General features: G+C 44.7%; 1 protein-coding gene across 9 annotated transcripts in view; it reads right to left on the minus strand.

The window, feature by feature from the left end:
* Positions 1–20,765, minus strand: part of ITPR2 (inositol 1,4,5-trisphosphate receptor type 2) — a 4,412,221-nt gene that overhangs the window by 1,123,398 nt on the left and 3,268,058 nt on the right. For all 9 annotated transcript variants that reach the window (XM_069628470.1, XM_069628469.1, XM_069628465.1 and 6 more), the window contains one exon: positions 4,616–4,803. In XM_069628470.1, the coding sequence (XP_069484571.1) occupies positions 4,616–4,803 (188 nt within the window). The remainder of the gene's footprint in view (positions 1–4,615; positions 4,804–20,765) is intronic.

Below are 20,765 nucleotides of genomic sequence, written 5' to 3' on the forward strand. Positions count from 1 at the left end.
GAGGAGGGCGACTTCCTATAGTCGCTGTACTTGGAGGATGCTTACTTCCACATCCCCATTCTAAAAGGACACCAAAGGTTTCTCAGATTTGTAGTCCAGGGGCGGCACTACCAATTCAAGGGCCTGCCATTCGGGCTGAAGTCGGCACCCAGGGTGTTTACCAAGTGCCTCGCACCAGTGGCGGCGCGGCTGCGCCTGCGGGGGATCCACGTCTACCCCTACCTGGATGATTGGCTCATCTGTGCAAGGACAAGAGAATTCGCCGTCGAACACAGAGCGGAGACCGTCCAACTGCTCACGGATCTGGGATTCGCCATCAACTACGCGAAATCCCACCTGGTCCCGTCGCAGGTCGCACTGTTTCTGGGAGCCAAGCTCGATACAGTGGCGCGATTGGCCTCGCCGTCGGAAGAAAGGACAAAGGCCATCTTGGGCAAGGTGCAGCGTCTACTGGCCACGGACGTGGCCAGGGTGAGATCCATCAAGTCCCTGCTCGGAATGATGTCCTCATGCATCTACCTGGTGCGTCTGTGCAGACTACGGATGCGTCCTCTACAAGAGTTCCTCGATGCCCGTTGGATACAAGCGACGGGCAGCTTCGAGGACAGGATCCCGCTCAGCGAGGTTTTCCGCCGAGCGATTCGATGGTGGGGCGCCCACGCGCATCTCGCGACTGGCAAGGACTTTCAGACCCCGGTGCATCAGGAGACGGTGACGACGGACGCTTCCCTGGAGGGGTGGGGAGCGCACACCGAAGATCTGCACACGAGAGGCCTTTGGCTCCCGGAGGAGAGGTCGCTCCACATCAGCATCCTGGAACTCCGACCAGTGTTCTGGGCCCTCAGGTCGTTTCTCCTGTCCCTCAAGGGCAAGGTGGCGAGGATCTTACCGACAACACCACCACAATGTTCTACATCCGGGCGCAGGGAGGCACCAGATCCCCAGCCCTGTCTGTGGCACTGGGCCGTCGCCCAGGGGATGTTGCTGGTGCCCTTCCATCTAACAGGAATAAAGAACGTCATCGCCGACTCACTCAGCAGGGAGCTGCACTCGTGCCACGAGTGGGAGCTGCGTCAGGATCAGGTGGATCGACTTTTCCAACGGTGGGGCAAACCCCAGATCGACCTATTTGCGACGGCGATGAACTCCAAGTGCCAGAGGTTCGCCAGCAGGTTTCCCCAGCCGAGGAGCATGGGCGATGCTTTCTCGTTCCCCTGGGACGGCCTGTTCCTGTATTCGTTCCCTCTGTTGCCGTTGCTACTACAACTCGTCAACCAGCTCAAGAGGTCCCGGTGCAGGATGATCCTCGTCGCACCGGCATGGCCGAGACAGATCTGGTTCCCAGACCTTCTGGACATGTCAGCGTCCCCACCAGTCAAGCTGTCGACGGACGCAGATCTTCTCTCCAGAGAAGGAGGTGCCATCCTTCATCACAAACCAGAGTCGCTGAACCTGCAGGCCTGGCTCCTGCATTACTAGAGTATGGAGGGTACGATATCCCGGCAGACTGCAAGGGGGTGCTTGCAAAGGCCAGGGCGTCCTCAATTCTCAAGTGCTACGGACACAAGTGGAAGAGGTTCTCTGTCTGGTGCCGTGCACAGAAGATTAACCCACCACGGATCACGGCCCCTCAAGTGCTTCCGTACTAGCTCATGCTTCCATCAAGATACATCTGGCAGCGATTTCCCGATACACCAGAACTACGGGACGGTCATCCCTGTGGTCTCACCGCCTGATGAAGGAATTTATGAAGGGACTGTTCCGATCGTTCCCGCCAGTGAAGGCTCCAGCCCGGCGTGGGAGCTCAACGTAGTGCTGACCAGACTCATGGGGCCGCCATTCGAGCCTCTGCATTCAGCACCGTTGAAATTTCTGTCGTGGAAAACAGCGTTCCTTGTGGACATCACCTCCGCACGACGAGTGGGAGAGATCCAGGCCCTATCCTGCAAGCCTCCGTACTTGACTTTCCACGAGACGAGGGTGGTGCTGAGGACACACCCCTCCTTCATGCCCAAGGTGCCATCGGACTTCCACCTCAATGAGCCCTTGGTGTTGCCAGTTTTCTTCCCGTCACCTTTGTCGCCGGCCGAGAGGACTTTGCACCTGCTGGATGTAGCTAGAGCACTGAAGTTCTAGGTGGACCGCACGAAGAGTTTGCGGAAGACATCACAGCTTTTTGTGAACTTTGGACCTGTGAACCAAGGGAAGGCCCTCTCGAAGGCTTTCATTTCCAGTTGGCTCTCCGGCTGCATCATGCACTGTCACCGGTTGGCAAACCGACCGTTGCCCGGTCGTCCGAGAGCCCATTCGACCAGAGCGATTGCTGCTACTACGACGTTCTTGTCTGGTGTGCCCCTGCTGGACATCTGCAGGGCTGCTACGTGCAGGTCGACGCACACCTTCACGAGATTCTACTGCGTCGATCAGGACTCCAGGGAGGAGTCCAGGGTCGGCCAAGCAGTGCTGCGCAACCTGTTCGCCTGAAGATGGGCCTGGTGAGGAGGCAAGAGTTGCTTAATGTTGAGTCTATGTAATGCTTAATGTTGAGCCTTTGCCACCTCCCGTGGTTGTGCATGTGTGTACTGCTATGTATTCTTATATTCATGAGCATGTGAATCCATGCCAGACCCCATGCTGGAGAAGGAACAAGTTACTTACCTGCAACTGTTGTTCTCCAGCATGAGTCTGGCATGGATTCACATGCGAACCCTCCCTCCTACCCCTCTGCGGCTCTTCACTTGGTCATACTGCCACTTTACGTGCTACCAAATCTGAGGATGGCTGCCAGGGGAGGGTCTTAGGGAGAAGGCAGTCATTGGCTGGGGGCAGTATGACCCAGAGACCAGTGATTAGTTACTACTAAGAAAGACAGATCAGAAACAAAAGTGATACTGATTTTTTCTTTACCGAGGATTCCCAGCCTGACGACGGGGAATATTCATGAGCATGTGAATCCATCCAGACCCATGCTGGAGAACAACAGTTACAGGTAAGTAACTTGTTCCTTACTTTACCTGGCAATAATTCTTCAGTACATGATCCAGGGACACTTTGTGTGTGTGTCCTTAAGGAAGGAGTTGCAGTGGTTCTCTTATCACGCCTTTGTCGCTCGCAACTTTGGAGCCGACTCCATAGGGGAGGATAGCTTTAAGGAATGGTGTGCATTATATAAAATACACCAGCCCCTGGGTCTGTGTAGTTTTGAAGAAATATGGCTGGGTCATATAAGTAAGAAGTGTGAACCACCAGGAGTCTGTGATCGGCCCTGGTAACCCCTTCACAATGTGGCCGATTCCTGCTCATGTTAGACCCACAATTTACTAGTGAGCAGCGAGCCTACTCTAGCCACTTCAGGATGGTTATCCCCCACCAGTGGACAACGTGTCCAGGTCTACACCACAACCTTCTTCGGAGGAGACTGGCTAAGATCCATCCAGGAGCATCAGGGGAGGCATCCCTTGCCAGCATTCAGATTCTGGGACAAACCTCCAACAACAGTTGTCGGACCCTCCTGCAACAGCCATCCCCATCTTGCTGGGTTCAATGATCCTGGAGGAGTGCAGCATCCACTCACTCATGGTCACAATATTGTGCTGGAGATACACTCATCTTTCTCCTGTTTATCACCTCAATAGTGTACTGACAAGTGATCTTCTGTATTCTCCGGATGCTGCTCCCTTTTACATCTCTTAAAGGGGGATTGGTTTGCTACTTTCCAGGTGGCAGCACTGCCAGAAACGTCTTACCCAATCGTCATCTTAACTCTGCCCACCTTCTATTTTTTAAACTTTTAATGCTGTAGTTTGTTGTTGTAGGTATCACAATGATGAAATAATCCGTGACTTTGGTTCTTATTGCTAAGGCTACCTACAAACAGTCAATGTTTTAAAAACCAATACAAGCCCCACCAAGTTGATTAGGTTCCTCTATAACTAAACAAAACCAGTTTGTAGCATTAATATTAATTAATTCCGATGCTTGTACACTTACATATGTCATTGCTTTAATCTTGTGCTTTTTATTTCCTTTTTTGAATGGTTAAATGTACTGTGCACATGTCTAAACAAATTGTTTAATGTTAGCATAGGCACTAAAAATCAAAGGTTCAGCAGCTCTTTTGATTATGGAAGAATGGGTATTTTTGGTTTTATTCCGTCACTAAACTATTCTTGCAAAAGGACTATTGGAAATCTCTACAAGAACAGATTCTTCTTAAGAGAGTGCAGGCCTTGCAAATTCTTAAAACTTCCAGTGGACCTGTAGAGCGAGTTCCTTTGTTTATGTACTCGACTTAAGCGAAATGCACTCGCTCAGTGGTGACTGCAGACAAAATATTTACCAGTATTTTCTGGAAAGTGCTGCCTGTCACCATAAACTCACTTCATATTTTGCACAATGCTGCCACTGACAGGCCAGCCATGCACACTGAAACATTTGCCATTTACTGCAAATAAAGTTCATTTGCAGTAAATGTCAAATAAAAGTTTCAAACCTCCCCATACTTGCCAGCAAAGTCTAGTACCATGTAAATGGTACTCGTCCATCATAAAATCTCCTCGCCAATGCGAGTGGGCTAGTAGATTTTGCGAGCCCCGGAGTGCAACAATGTACATACCTGGGTTTGGGTGTTTCCTCCTTCAAGAAGTGCAATCCCAAGCAAGATACCTTCCAAGAATATTCGATCATTTTTGGTGCTAACTATGACATCTATCACCAGCTCTGAAGCACCTTCTTTGTCCAGAAGACACTGAATATCAGACATAGCTATCCCAGTCTTGTCTGAATCTTGTCCTGCAAAACAAACTACAAGCAAAATAAACCCTCTTATGAGTGTAAGTCAATATTTACATATGTATTTCATTACTATTGTACAGAACAATGATACAATGGCACATAGATATCCGTTTAGAAGCAGTATTGTAAATACTCTGATACATCACTGTTTAAAACACAACACAGGAATATTCACTTACACAATTAATGAGCAATGGCATTTTCTTCAAAATTGCATCCCAAAACAGCCTCGTCTAACTGCCATAATGTACATTTTCAAAATCCTTCCAAGCTTCATATACAGTAGCAGTTAGGGCAATATAAATTTCAACTTAGAGAGCAAAACATGTCAATCACTCCAAGTAGTTGAAATTAATCCTTCACTGATGTCATATGAATGGCTAGCTACTAAGAGTGCAGAAGGAATTTCACATCATCTATTCATAGATTTATTTTTCTACCAGGTCATGGGTAAGGTGTAGGCGAGGGGGGAGGTCAGAGGACCGAGGTCTAGGGAGCATAAATGTTTGTTGTTAAACTGAAGAGACTAAATCAAACCCAAACTTTGCAAAGATGAAGGATTCCGGGTCTCATTTGGAAACCACAGTATATTCCATTGAGGCATCTGCCTCTCTAGAGGAGTCATAATCACTGATAGAAGTTAGAGTAACATTAAACACTTCTTGTTGTTGTATCAGAAAGCCAAGACATATAAAACTGTCAACAAGTAGAGATCATTTATTTCAGAGTACATTGTCATGAACAGATTTTAAGAACCACTGTTATTATTATTTATTTAATGTGATTTAGTCTAAGAAAACTCAAACTTTACACATATTATAAAAATTATAAAATAAAATGTAACAATTATATAAAAGTAGATACAACAAATCAGTGATTCACATAGCACTTAAAATGATTCCTACATCAACTGGTTGGCCGCTTTGATTTTTATACGGCCACCTGCATAGATACAAATAACAGCTCAAGTATTATCACAGTACCAGCTCTTTTCCCTTGGGTTAGGCAAAGTTATAACTATCTTATCGATATCTCATTTTGACATTCCTAACTTATGTTCAACCTTTAGCCATATGTTGTAAAGGGCAATTAATAAGCTCATATTCCCTGAGTTTGTACAATAACACCAAAAGGACAGATCTTTCAAAGTTTCCAAGTTATGTACATATTTGCCGAGTAGCAACTGAATAATATCAGCCATTTCTTGGCAATCAGTTAGTAAATGTCTAGGTGTCTCCAGTTTATCCATTTGCATACAAAGACGGCAAAATCGATCTTTAGTAGGAATCGTTGCTCTGCTCCCCAAGTTCATCATAGTTGGTAACTGTTCCATTCTAAAAAGAATAATAAATCGTCTAAGTCTTTTAGCTGGCCGGAGGTTCAAATAAATCTGTGGCTGCATAAATTTATAGTTTCTAAGTTGAACAAACTGATAACTCTTCAATGTACTCAAATGAGCAAAGTTCTCTAGCCAGTCCCACAAACCAACTCTCTTTCCAAGTGCATTTATAACGGGCTTCGAGAAACAGACTCCTCTATGGTTCCAACCTATCTCCGCTAGGTATTTCATCCTGGGTTCGAATAATGTGCTAGTGATGTAACTTTTATTTAATTCCTGGTGGACTGCCATTAGTAGGGGATTGTTGTGGCACCCATCATCCTCAGAAAAAACCCAGCTCTGTGTTTTAACACCAGTGCTTTTAGAGAAGGGAGTCCTAATTCTAATCTGATAAGAGCCATCGGCACACCAGGTGGCAACCCCAATATCCGTCACCAGAATTTTCCTTCAAAAACTTGTAGCCAAGCCAGATCGAGAGTTAGCAAGGCCTCCAGTCCATACGTAATTATGGGTAATTATGGGAATGAACACTTGAACATATAATTGTCGTGTTGTCCACAGCGTAAAGCCACCCTGTTTATGAGTGAAGTTGGTTATTAAGGCTGTGACTTGGGCAACTCTGATAGTACGTGTTTGTCTACAGATTTTATAATCCCCATTCGGTTCGAATTCTACCCCTAGGTAGCGATATGAAGGAGCATAAAGAATAGTAGTATTGCCCACCACAAGATTGACCCGGGTAACTCTTTTATGAGTATATCTCAGTACTTTGGTTTTCTCTAAATTAATAGTTAAACCATTGTTACTGACATATTCCCATAATACCATTGCAGACCTTCGCAGTCCACATATGGTGTTATCTAGTATAACTAGATCATCTGCGTAGGCTAACACTATACAAGGGGATTCCCCAACTTTGGGGGGACAATTTTTTGCAGCTGATAATGCCATTGGTATGTCTGGACATATAAATTATAAACTAATGGTGCCGTGACGCACCCTTGCTTCACCCCCCTATTCTGCAGCACCCGATTAGTCAAATGTCCTTCCTGATCTAGTTTAAGTCTGACTGAGGTGTTTAGGTGTAAAAGTCTAAGATAATAAAGTAGGCCCTCTGGGCAGCTCATATTTTCAAGTTTCACCCATAACCGGTCTCTAGGAATGGAATCAAACGCCGCCTTGAAATCAATATATAATGCATACAGCGGTGGCTGCCCCTTAATGCTCACTCTGGTGGGTAGAATGTCCTTAACCATCAGATTATGGGTAGTAGAGTAGTCCCGACGGAACCCACTCTGAAATTTACACATAATGTTAGCTTCGTCTACCCACTTCAGTATTTCTCTACGCAATAATGATGCGAACAATATACCTGTGATGTCTAACATTGACAGTAACCTGTAATTGTAAGGATCTAATCGATTTCCCTTTTTGAAAATAGGGATAAGAATCGCTGTTTGCCAAGAATAAGGTATTTTCCCTGAGGACAAGATCTTCCTTAACAGGATATTAAGCAAACTAGCCCAGAAGTCAGGATGGTTCTTAATAACGGCATTGGACAGTCCATTAGGACCAGGGGCTCTCGAAGCTTTCAGCTCTTTGATTTTACTAAGTATCGTATTAACCATTTGGCATAATTGACAATTTGATATAAGAAACTCTCTTTTTCAATATTTCAGTAAAACACAATATTTTATTATACAAATAAAGAAGCCAAACGTGTTTCGAGTCACAAACTCTTCTTCAGGGGCAATATCAGAATTCATCAGATTTCTAAACAGTAGAAAAGAAACATCTTAGTGTAAAATTTCACACTGTAATTCAACAATAAAGTATTCTTTAACACAGTAACTACTTTTTAGCAATTTTTAACAAATCACGTATTAATACATACTTAGATCAATCAGGGTCCTCTATATCCTAGAGGTAAATCAGCTAGTGTAGCTATTATTAGAAATGTGGAGAAAAAGAGCTTGGCCCGGCTCAAAATAACCAGAATTCTATCGAATCAATCCGCACATGCAGTCAAGAGAGAGAGATTGCTGTCAAAAGTTCTTAACTCAGTATGGTCGGAAGAAAAGCGGACAGCACTTACCCCAGCAAGTGGGTGTCTAAATAGGGAAACAATCCTAGAGGTGTATGTATTCATTAAGTAAATGATTGATAGGACCCCGCGACCAACAATAGATCAATATTAAGTCTGCAATACAAGTAATAGCTCTAATTAGGAAAAGAAGTAGAGCCTCGGTGGAATGTAGTAAAAGAAAATAGATAAACACTTACATCAATAATAATGTCCTGCTCAACGGTACCCAGAAGAAATCCTAACCGCAAAAAGCTGAAAGTAAGAAGAAAAGGATAAGTGCTAGTTCGAATAACGAGTCAGACCATGGTACAGGGAAAAGTACCTAAGCTACTTACAGAATTTGCCAAAGATCAACCAACGTGGGAGCCGAGGAGCGACACATCTCACCAAAGTAGGATGCGTTGTTCCAATGGGTGCCTTTTATTTATACTCAAAGGAGTGTAAAGGAGTGCATGCGCAGAAGATTGCGCGTGCGCCTAAGAAAAAGGTCAAGAGCGTCATAAGGCTTGCGTCATATGCGAACATGCGCAATAGCCTAAGGAAGGAAAGTAAACACAGCGCCGTGACGTATCAAGAAGGCGTGTGCGTTTGATGGAAAGATGTAGGGCGTCATGAGAATGATGTCATTTATCATGCGCGGATGCTTAAAAAGTAAAAGTATTCACGTAAGGAAGGAGAGTAGCGTTAGGAAGTAAGCAAAGTGTGGAATACTCATAGCGCCGTCACCATAGTGACACGATCTGCGTCAGAACGTGATGGCGGCTGTAAAAAACTATGGAAAAGGAAGTAGCATTAGACAGTAAAATACTCATTACGTAAAAGAATAAGCAATGGAGATGATAAAATAAGTGAAGATCAGTGAAATTGTCAGTCTTCCTACAGGGACTATGTCATAAATGTCCAAACCTGAGGAGTCTTTAGAAAATACATGTACTGCCTGCCCACCTAGGGGCGTACAATCTTACACAGTCACATGAAAAATAGACCTACTACAAAAGAATGGAAATAAAATAAAGTTACATTTTTTATGATGAAAGGCAGTAAATTTGGATACATGATTTATAAAATTTATAAACAAATTTATAAAAAAGGGCCCAGATAATAGTCTTCATTCATCCCCAAAGGGGAGAGGGAGTCGAGGCAATGAATCCAAAAAAGTTCTCTCTGGGCTAGTAACTTCTGTAAGTTACCTCCTCGAGGAAGTGGATGTATAGTTTCTAGTATTACAAAGCGCATTTGTGCTACTGTATGCTGATGGTCTCTGAAGTGTCTGTATACTGGTGATTTAATGTTTTTTGTGCGAATATTAGACTTGTGTTCTGTCCATCTCTCCTTTGCTTTCCTGGTGGATTTGCCAACATAATATTTCCCGCATGGACAGCGTAAGGCATAAATAACATTTTTAGAGTCACATGTAGCATATTGTTTGAGAGGTATCTTTTTGCCAGTATTGCCATGGCGGATGTGATCGCCTTTAATCACATTTGTTACAGTGTTGGCAATTAAGGCATGGAAAAGTCCCATTTTTGGTTTTACACAGCACAGTTTGATTACCAGGTTTCTGTTTTTCAGCCTTAATCAATTTGTCGCGAAAGTTTCTGCCCCTCTTGTATGCCAGCATTGGTGGTTCCGGAAAAAGGTTGTTCAGTTGCGGATCTGTTTTTATGATCTCCCAGTTTTTGTGAATAATTCTCTTGATTTGAAAACTCTGACTGGAATATTTCAAAGAGTGAATTAAGTTAGTTTTCTTCATTTTGGCTTTTGGGGCCAGGAGGTCCTATCGGCTATGCAGTTCAGTTCTGAGTATGGCTTTATCGATCAGGTCTCCAGGGAAACATCTGTCTCTGAATCTTGTTTTCATGTTGATGTATTCTTCCTCTAGTTTATCTGCTTCCGAAGTAATTCTTTTCACTCTGAGAAGTTGACTGTAAGGTAAATTTTCTTTAAGATGTTTTGGATGAAAACTTTGGAAATGTAGACTACTATTCACATCTGTCGGTTTCCTGTAGATCTCTGTTTTAAGACCCTCATTCGTAATTTCAATGGTGACATCCAGAAAATGTACAGATGGTTTACCTATGTCCATTGTCAACCTAATCCTGTCGTTACATTTGTTGAGGTATTCCCAGAATTTCAAAAGTTCTTCTTCGGTACCTTTCCATATGCCGAAGATATCATCAATGTATTTAAACCAGCTCTTGATTTTGTCTTTCCAAGCAACATTATCTAGAACATGTGTATGTTCGAAGAAATACATAAAAATATTGGCATATGAGGGTGCCACCGATGATCCCATTGATGTACCTGGTGTTTGCAGAAAGAATTGTCCATTAAACCTGAAGTAATTGTTGAAGAGAATGATGTTAATGAGTTCAATTGCAAATACTTAGTGAATAGTAACTTCTTCATGTTTTAGTAAGAACCATTCGAGGCATTAATGCCCTGGTTATGTGGAATAGAGGTGTAGAGACTAGTAACATCCATTGTAAATAGTATAAGGTTAGGTTCCTCCAAATCTCTGATATTCTGTAGAAAATGAGTTGTGTTCTTTAGATAAGTTTCTGTTTTTTGAATTAGCGGTTGCAGTGCCGTATCCAGGTATCCTTGGCAGGAGTTCTATAACAGCAAACAAGCCAACTTTACACCAAGGCAACCAAAACCACGACCCACTAACAATAATACGGATAGTAGCGAAGTCACCAGCGGTGAGCTTGAAGAACGTCCTTCGACTAGCGGGACGACATTACCAACAGTGGGAATTACTCCAAGTGATATTTCTACTCCCACAATTGGGACCGTACCAGCACCAATACCACCACATGAGATTTTTTTAGGAGGAGGAGAAAAATCAGACGAGGGAAATAGAAAACCCCGTCAGAAGAACAAACATTGAAGGAACCAACAAATGTCAATATCTCTTCCAAACCTCTTTCTCAGTCACAAATAGATACTCTCAATTTAGGCATCTCATTTATACCAACTACCAATACAAGTCTGTTTGAAGAGGAGGTCAATCTGTTCAAATTAATTCAAAAAATGGAACTGAAAGTCTTTTTTGATAATCTCACTACAGTTACAAGGACAAAAGATAAATGTCCTTATCTGGAAATAAAAGACAAAAGTCATTTTCATCCACAAATTAATCATCCCCTGATAAATTTGTTTAAATTAAAAACCACGAGAGCACTTAGAAGCTTGAAATACACGACCTCTAGCAAACAAAATATCAAAAAACACCAGTTGAGAATAATCAAAGATCTAGCTGAGGATAATAGTATAACTATTAAGAAAGCAGACAAAGGAGGGGCTCTCGTTATTATGGACACCTCATTTTATGATGAAGGCTGTTTCAAACTGTTATCTGATCAAAATACCTACCTTAAATTGGATAGTGACCCTGTTAGCAAGATTAAGGCTACGATCAAAACAACCATAGAAAAAGCCGAAAATGCAGAATGGATATCAGAGAACACAAGTAAATTTCTGATTAACAACAATCAGGTAACACCGGTGTTTTATGGACTCCCGAAAATTCATAAGAACAGAACGGACCCACCTTTTAGGCCGATTGTCGCGGGTACAGAGAGCATATTTCATCCCTTGGCAGTATGACAATGCATTACTTACCGTAAAAGCATTTCTGATGGTTGTATCTGCTTAGATTCACATGCTGTGCATAGGTCCGACATCCAGTGGTCACTGCGGAGTATTGCATTTTGTTTTTCGTAGTCGAAAAGGGGACGTCGACAAGGCGTGTCTGTAACACTATCCCTATAGTGACGTGCGTTGTACCCACAATCCCTCACGCGTCGAGGTCCCTCTGTTTGTATTTTTCTGCCCTGAGGGAGCCTTCTAGACGTGAGTGAGTACAGAAAAGAGAGAAATATAGTAAAGGATGTCTATGTTCCTTCCATCCGAGCGGGGAGGAAGGGCGGGCGCATGTGAATCTAAGCAGATACAACCATCAGAAATGCTTTTACGGTAAGTAATGCATTGTCTTCTGATGTTTGTTAATCTGCTTAGAATCACATGCTGTGCATAGACTAGCGAGCAGTACCCGGAGTTGGCGGTGGGTTATGAGAAGGAACAGTAGAGAAAAGATGTCTTAATACTGCCTGTCCCACCTGGGAGTCAGATCTAGAGTGTGCATCTAGACAGTAGTGTTTTGTAAAGGTGTGCACAGAACTCCAGGTAGCCGCTTTGCAGATGGACTCAAGGGGAACATTTGCAATGAATGCTATGGAAGCCCCAGTGCCTCGAGTGGAATGTGCTCTTGGCTTGAAGGGTAGTTCTCTCTTAGCAAGAGTGTAACAGAGAGTGATGCATTGTACAATCCATCTAGATATAGTGGACTTAGAGACTGCATCTCCTTCTCTTCCTGCTGCCACCGAGACAAAGAACTGATTAGTCTTTCTCAGTGTTCTGGTTCTTTCCATGTAGAACATGACAGCTCTGCGTACATCTAGTGTATGCAGACTTTTTTCTCCCAAGCTAGAAGGGTTTTGGAAGAACGTTGGTAGTTCTATAGATTGGTTTACATGAAATTTCGAAATGAATTTTGGTGCAAACCTTGGGTGTGTGCGAAGAACCACCTTATCCTTGTGAACTGTTACGAAGGGGTCTAGTACAGAAAGAGCCTGTAGTTCACTTACTCTCCTAATGGAGGTGATAGCTATTAGGAAAGCAGTCTTAAGAGTGAGGTATTTAGGAGTTGCCTTGTGCATGGGTTCGAAAGGAGTGCCCATGAGTCTAGAAAGTACCACGTTTAAGTCCCATCCGGGAGCTGGGTTAGCTATTGGGGGGTGTATTCTCTTTACCCCTTCCATGAAGGCCTTGATAACTGGTATCTTCCACCACGACACTTAAAGTTGGGAAGTGGTGTATGCAGAAAGTGCCGCTAGGTGGACTTTAATGGAATTAAACACTAGACCTGAATCCAGTAAATGGGTCAAGTACAGAATAATGTTAGTGGCAGAGCAGTCAACTGGGTTGATGTTCTCACTTCTACACCAGATGACAAATCTTTTCCACTTGCTAGAATAGCAGTGGCGAGTATTAGGTTTCCTGGCTTCCCTGAGGATGTCCATACATCTCTGAGGGAGATGTAAATGTCCAAATTCTATGATCTCAGGAGCCAGGCTGCTAAGTTCATGGTCTGAGGGCATGGATGCAGTGTCCTGCCCTTGTCTTGTGACAGCATGTTGTACGGGTAGGGAAGTTTCATTGGGGGAGATAGGGACATCTCCATTAAGTGAGCGAACCATGGCTGTCGGGCCCACATTGGGGCCACTAGTATCATGGTAACCTGCTCTTGGTTCATCTTGTGCACAACTTTGTTGAGGAGGGGAGTCGGGGGGAAAGGCGTAAACAAATTTCCCTGACCATTGAATCAACAGACCGTTCCTCTTGGACTGGTTCTGGGGGTACCTGGAGGCGTAACTTTGGCATTGTGAGTTCTCCAGGGTTGCGAAAAGGTCTATTTCCGGGAATCCCCATTGCGTGAAGACGTCTAAGACGATGTCTTCGTGCACTTGCCATTCGTACTCTTTGGGCAGGGGGAAGTCTCTGCTGAGTTTGTCTGCTAGCAGATTGAGTTCCCCTGGTACATGTTGTGATAGTAGGAACATGTTGTGTTTGAGAGCCCACTTCCATATATTCTGGGACAGCTTGGACAGTCCTGGAGAGTGAGTGCCCCCTTGCTTGTTGAGATAGTACATGGCTGTGGTGCTGTCTGTGAGGACCATCACTGTCTTTCCTTGTAAGTGTTCCTGAAAGGCTTTCAGTGCTTTGAACACCGCTAGTAGTTCCAGCAGGTTTATATGCTTGGATGCTAAGCTCGGAGTCCACACTCCGTGAGCAGTCTGATGGGATAGGTGAGCCCCCCATCCTGTAAGGGATGCGTCTGTGGTTAGAGTGGCTTCCACTGCAGGTGTGGCAAAAGTTTTCCCTAATAACAGGTTTTCCTTTGTCCACCACCGTAGCGAGAGAACCAAGGCCTGCGAGACCACCACTAGATCGTCCCATTGTCCGCTGGCCTGACACCACTGGCTGTAGAGCCACTCTTGCATTGGGCGCATGCGCAGGCGCGCGTGAGGTACCAAATAAATACATGACACCATCATCCCTAGCAAGCGCATTGCTTTGCGTACCGTCACCTCTCGACCTGCCACATAATGGGGGATCTGAAACAGCATGTTTTGGACCCTCTCGTTGGAGGGGAAGACGAGGCCGTCCTTTGTTCGAATTAGAGCCCCTAGGAATTGTTTGATTTGGCTGGGGTCTAAGCTGGACTTCTTTTCGTTGATGGAGAAGCCCAGTTGGGACAAAAGGCCTACGGTCTTTTGGGTATTGGAGAAGCATGTTTCGTAAGAATCCCCTGTTATGAGCCAGTCGTCGAGGTACGGGTAAACCGGGATGGATAATCTGCGCAGGTGGGCCGCTGCCACTGCCAGTACTTTCGTGAATACCCTTGGTGCAGATGCTATCCCGAAGGGTAGTACTCTGAACTGGTAGTGTTTGTTCTCTATCTTGAACCTGAGGTGTTTTCTGTGCGCTGGCAACATTAAAATATGAAAGTATGCATCTTTCATGTCTAGTGTTGTCATGTAATCCCCCTGTGCTAACAGTGGGATTACTTCCTGCAAGGTCACCATACGAAACTTTTGGGGTTTGACAAACTTGTTCGCTGGGCGCAGATCTAATACAGGGCGCATGGTTAAATCCTTTTTGGGTACAAGGAAGTACACTGAATAAATACCTTCTGTTACCTGAGATAGAGGGACAGCCTCTATAGCTTCTTTTTTCAGTAGCTCTTCTACTTCTTGAAGAAGAATAGTGAGGTGTTCCGGTGTCATGCGTCGGTTCCGTGGGGGTCTGTATTTCGGGGAACCGTTGAATTCAATGCAGTATCCGTGGGCTATGGTGGATAATACCCAGCGGTCTGACGTTATTCCCTCCCATGCTGAAAGGAACGATGTTAGCCGGCCCCCGACCGGTGATGCATGGGAGGGGACCCGAATCTTCGGGTCATTTGTTGGTATTGGGTGTGGGGCCTTTGGGGCTGGAGCCGCGACCTCTTCCTTTGCCACGACGTTGGCCTCTTTGACTGAACTGGGTGCTTTGGTTAGAGGGCCAGTTGGTAGCAGAGTAAAATTGCTGTTGGCTTTGCTGCTGGCGTTGGCCACGAAAGGAGCGTCTATTGCCATAGCTGCGTCTGTTAGGTGGCCTAGAAATTTGGTCAAGAGTCTTGATGGTATCAAACTCTTTCTTCGCATGTTCTGGTGCCTCATCAACTGCTTTCCCAAACAGATATGTTTGTTCTATGGGCTTATTTATCAGGGAAGCCTGGGTTTCCGGCTTAAATCCCGAATTGCGCAGCCAGACATGGCGTTTGAAAAGTATTCCCTGAACCAGGGAACGGCCAGCCGTCTCTGCGGCATCTAAGGAGTTTTTTACGATGTCCTGGTTTCCAAGAGTTCCCTCTGAGATTATAGCTAGCAGGCGTGAACGCAGGGGTTCTGTGCGCCCTCTGCTTCGCTGCGCAGCTTGCTCCACTGTGCATCTGCGTAGCTAGCTAGTAGGGAATTGTTGTTTGCAAACCTAGTTGAGAAGGCGGCGGAGGTCGTGATTCTCTTCCCAAGTGCGTAGAGCTTCTTGCCCTCTTTGTCAGGTGGTGCCTCACTAGTGGATAGTGGTACCCCCGCTCTTTTTCTTGTATTAGTAACTACAAGGGAGTCCGGAATAGAATGTCCCCTGATGTACAAAGGGTAAGAGGACGAAGGGCTGAAGAGCTTTTCTATTCGAGGGTTGACCCCTCTGACTAAGGCCGGATTGGAGAGGGAAGGAGTTATTCTTCTCCTTATAGAAGCCAGGAGCGGAATAGACTGGCTAACCGGGGCTTTTTCTTTAATAACTTTTTCTACAAAGTCTATGTCCGGAAGAGTCTCCCCTGTGTCTATTTCAAAATGCGCTGCTGCCTTGCGCAATAGTGCATTAAGTGAAGGTTGGTCATCTATGGGGGAGGTGTTTCCAATAGGTGTGTCCTTGGGAGGAGAAGGGTGAAAGACATCAGGGTCTGAGTGCACTGATGGGGATTGCCAAGGATGTACTGATGGGGATTGCCAGGGCTGTGAGGTAGCTGTATCTTCTTCAAAAGCTCCTGCACTAGTGTAAGGGTCTTCTTCAAACCCCTCTTCCTCATGTTCTTCCTCTCCACCCAAACACTCCTCATCTTCCTGGAGGTATTGCTCCTCTTCAGTGAGGTCATATGCGTCTGTAGAAGGGGGAAATAGCCTAGGAATCTTGACCCTAGGGTCATCCTGGGTCCATTCTCTTGGTCTTTTGGGTGTGGGTGGGTTTTGGCTACCCAAAAACCTTTCCATTTTTTCCATACAAGAATGGAGTCTTTCAAGGGTCTCATGGGGAACCCCTGAATAGTCTAGAGGGGGGAAATCAGTGTTTTCGCCTTCCAAACGCTTAGAACGCTCCCACAACGTCGACGAAAGGTTTCCGTCGCCCTCAGAAAAGCCCTCCGGTAGTTCAGAAGTGCCTTTAGATGAAGGGGGCAGTTCCTGGCTACTCTTGTGCTTTTTCGGCGTTTCTATATCCTTTGGTGCGGTATTCGACGTCTGTTTCGTCGTCCGCTTACGTTTGTCCTCGGAAACAATTCTCGCCAGGCTCTCGACGACGAGTTCGTCAGTAGAGGGTTCTGGAGTCGGCGTTGCCTGCGTTATGCGTTGTTTCTCGACGGCCGCTCTATGGAGCGTTACGTCGGATGTTTTTGAGGTAGCGCCCGTGTTAGATGAAAGCCCAATCGCTGGTCGCGGCTGCGTTTGGGGGTGGGGCTTGAGACCCTTACGGTCTGAGGTAGACGCCGGAGTGCCCTGCATCCCCTTTGGCGCTGATGGATCCTTCGTCCTCGACGAAGAAGAGCCGTGGGTTGTGTGCTTAGGCCTATGGGGTCTGTGTGCGTCCTTGTCGCCGGGGTGTTCATCCCCATAAGCAGGGCGTGAGCCGAGCCCGTCGGGGCCGGGGACGGACGTCGAGGAGCGCGAGCGCTCCTTCTGGGGGTTAATGACTTCCGTAACGGACGTCGAGTTATCACCCTCCTCATCACTTTCTGTAACAGCGGCGGCGGGTGAGGAAACTGACTTCGACATAGCGTAGTCCGCCCACCTCTTAACTTTCCGTTGTTTAAGAGTTCTTGGTTTCAAGAGCTTACAGGCCGCGCAGCTGTCCTCTTTATGATCGAGGGGCAAGCAACGATTACAGAGCTTGTGTTTGTCCTTCCAAGTGTATTTGCCCCTACAGCGTGGGCAAAACTTAAAAGGTGTCCTCTCCATAGCTGAGGCAATAAAAACTAGTGATAACAACCCCAAGGGAAAGATAGGGGAGAAAGAAAGACAATCTCGACGAGAAGATAAAAGTTCGAACCCCCACTCTCCCTACTGTATGTTGGCCGGCGAGGCCTGGCCACGTGTTCGGCAGCGCCGAACGATCTCCTCCGTCTCTTCCCCTCCGTCGAAAACTTGCTCGGCGGAGAAACAGCTTCACAGCTAACGTCGAGGGGAGGGATCTTTAACAATAAGTATATATTAAGGACCGAGGTCCGTAGTAAGTGTTTTGCAATGTCTCTCTAGGAGCTCCGCGTAAGGCGACCATAAGCTGGGCGGAAAAAAACAATCTGAGGGACCTCGACGCGTGAGGGATTGTGGGTACAATGCACGTCACTATAGGGATAGTGTTACAGACACGCCTTGTCGACGTCCCCTTTTCGACTACGAAAAACAAAATGCAATACTCCACAGTGACCACTGGATGTCGGACCTATGCACAGCATGTGATTCTAAGCAGATTAACAAACATCAGAAACCTGGATACGGCACTGCAACCGCTAATTCAAAAAACAGAAACTTATCTAAAGGACACAACTCATTTTCTACAGAATATCAGAGATTTGAACTTGGAGGAACCTAACCTTATACTATTTACAATGGATGTTACTAGTCTCTACACCTCTATTCCACATAACCAGGGCATTAATGCCCTTGAATGGTTCTTACTAAAACATGAAGTTACTATTCACAAAGTATTTGCAATTGAACTCATTAACATCATTCTCTTCAACAATTACTTCAGGTTTAATGGACAATTCTTTCTGCTAACATCAGGTACATCGATGGGATCATCGGTGGCACCCTCATATGCCAATACTTTTATGTATTTCTTCGAACATACACATGTTCTAGATAATGTTGCTTGGAAAGACAAAATCAAGAACTGGATTAGATACATTGATGATATCTTCGGCATATGGAAAGGAACCGAAGAAGAACTTTTGAAATTCTGGGAATACCTCAACAAATGTAACGACAGGATTAGGTTGACAATGGACATAGGTAAACCATCTGTACATTTTCTGGATGTCACCATTGAAATTACGAATGAGGGTCTTAAAACAGAGATCTACAGGAAACCGACAGATGTGAATAGTAGTCTACATTTCCAAAGTTTTCATCCAAAACATCTTAAAGAAAATTTACCTTACAGTCAACTTCTCAGAGTGAAAAGAGTTACTTCGGAAGCAGATAAACTAGAGGAAGAATACATCAACATGAAAACAAGATTCAGAGACAGATGTTTCCCTGGAGACCTGATCGATAAAGCCATACTCAGAACTGAACTGCATAGCCGATAGGACCTCCTGGACCCAAAAGCCAAAATGAAGAAAACTAACTTAATTCACTCTTTCAAATATTCCAGTCAGAGTTTTCAAATCAAGAGAATTATTCACAAAAACTGGGAGATCATAAAAACAGATCCACAACTGAACAACCTTTTTCCGGAACCACCAATGCTGGCATACAAGAGGGGCAGAAACTTTCGCGACAAATTGATTAAGGCTGAAAAACAGAAACCTGGTAATCAAACTGTGCTGTGTAAAACCAAAAATGGGACTTTTCCATGCCTTAATTGCCAACACTGTTCAAATGTGATTAAAGGCGATCACATCCGCCATGGCAATACTGGCAAAAAGATACCTCTCAAACAATATGCTACATGTGACTCTAACAATGTTATTCATGCCTTACCCTGTCCATGCGGGAAATATTATGTTGGCAAATCCACCAGGAAAGCAAAGGAGAGATGGACAGAACACAAGTTTAATATTCGCACAAAAAACATTAAATCACCAGTATACAGACACTTCAGAGACCATCAGCATACAGTAGCACAAATGCGCTTTGTAATACTAGAAACTATACATCCACTTCCTCGAGGAGGTAACTTACAGAAGTTACTAGCCCAGAGAGAACTTTTTTGGATTCATTGCCTCGACTCCCTCTCCCCTTTGGGGATGAATGAAGACTATTATCTGGGCCCTTTTTTTATAAATTTGTTTATAAATTTTATAAATCATGTATCCAAATTTACTGGCTTTCATCATAAAAAATGTAACTATTTTATTTCCATTCTTTTGTAGTAGGTCTATTTTTCATGTGACTGTGTAAGATTGTACGCCCCTAGGTGGGCAGGCAGTACATGTATTTTCTAAAGACTCCTCAGGTTTGGACATTTATGACATAGTCCCTGTAGGAAGACTGACAATTTCACTGATCTTCACTTACTTTATCATCTCCATTGCTTATTCTTTTACGTAATAAGTATTTTACTGTCTTACGCTACTTCCTTTTCCGTAGTTTTTTACAGCCACCATCACGTTCTGACGCAGATCGTGTCACTATGGTGACGGCGCTATGAGTATTCCACACTTTGCTTACGTCCTAACGCTACTCTCCTTCCTTACGTGAATACTTTTACTTTTTAAGCATTCACGCATGATAAATGACATCATTCTCATGACGCCCTACATCTTTCCATCAATCGCACACGCCTTCTTGATACGTCACAGCGCTGTGTTTACTTTCCTTCCTTAAGCTATTGCGCATGTTCGCATATGACGCAAGCCTCATGACGCTCTTGACCTTTTCCTTAGGCGCACGCGCAATCTTCTGCGCATGCACTCCTTTGAGTATAAATAAAAGGCACCCATTGGAACAACGCATCCTACTTTGGTGAGATGTGTCGCTCCTCGGCTCCCACGTTCGTTGATCTTTGGCGAATTCTGTAAGTAGCTTAGGTACTTTTCCCTGTACCATGGACTGACTCGTTATTCGAACTAGCACTTATCCTTTTCTTCTTACTTTCAGCTTTTTGCGGTTAGGATTTCTTCTGGGTACCGTTGAGCAGGACATTATTATTGATGTAAGTGTTTATCTATTTTCTTTTACTACATTCCACCGAGGCTCTACTTCTTTTCCTAATTATAGCTATTACTTGTATTGCAGACTTAATAATGATCTATTGTTGGACGCGGGGTCCTATCAATCATTTACTTCATGAATACATACACCTCTAGGATTGTTTCCCTATCTAGACACCCACTTGCTGGGGTAAGTGCTGTCCGCTTTTCTTCCGACCATACTGAGTTAAGACCTTTTGACAGCAATCTCTCTCTCTTGACTGCATGTGCGGATTGATTCGATA

The sequence above is a fragment of the Ambystoma mexicanum genome, chromosome 12 (genome assembly GCF_040938575.1).
Source record: "Ambystoma mexicanum isolate Mex_15411 chromosome 12, UKY_AmexF1_1, whole genome shotgun sequence".
Taxonomy (NCBI): Eukaryota; Metazoa; Chordata; class Amphibia; order Caudata; family Ambystomatidae; genus Ambystoma; species Ambystoma mexicanum.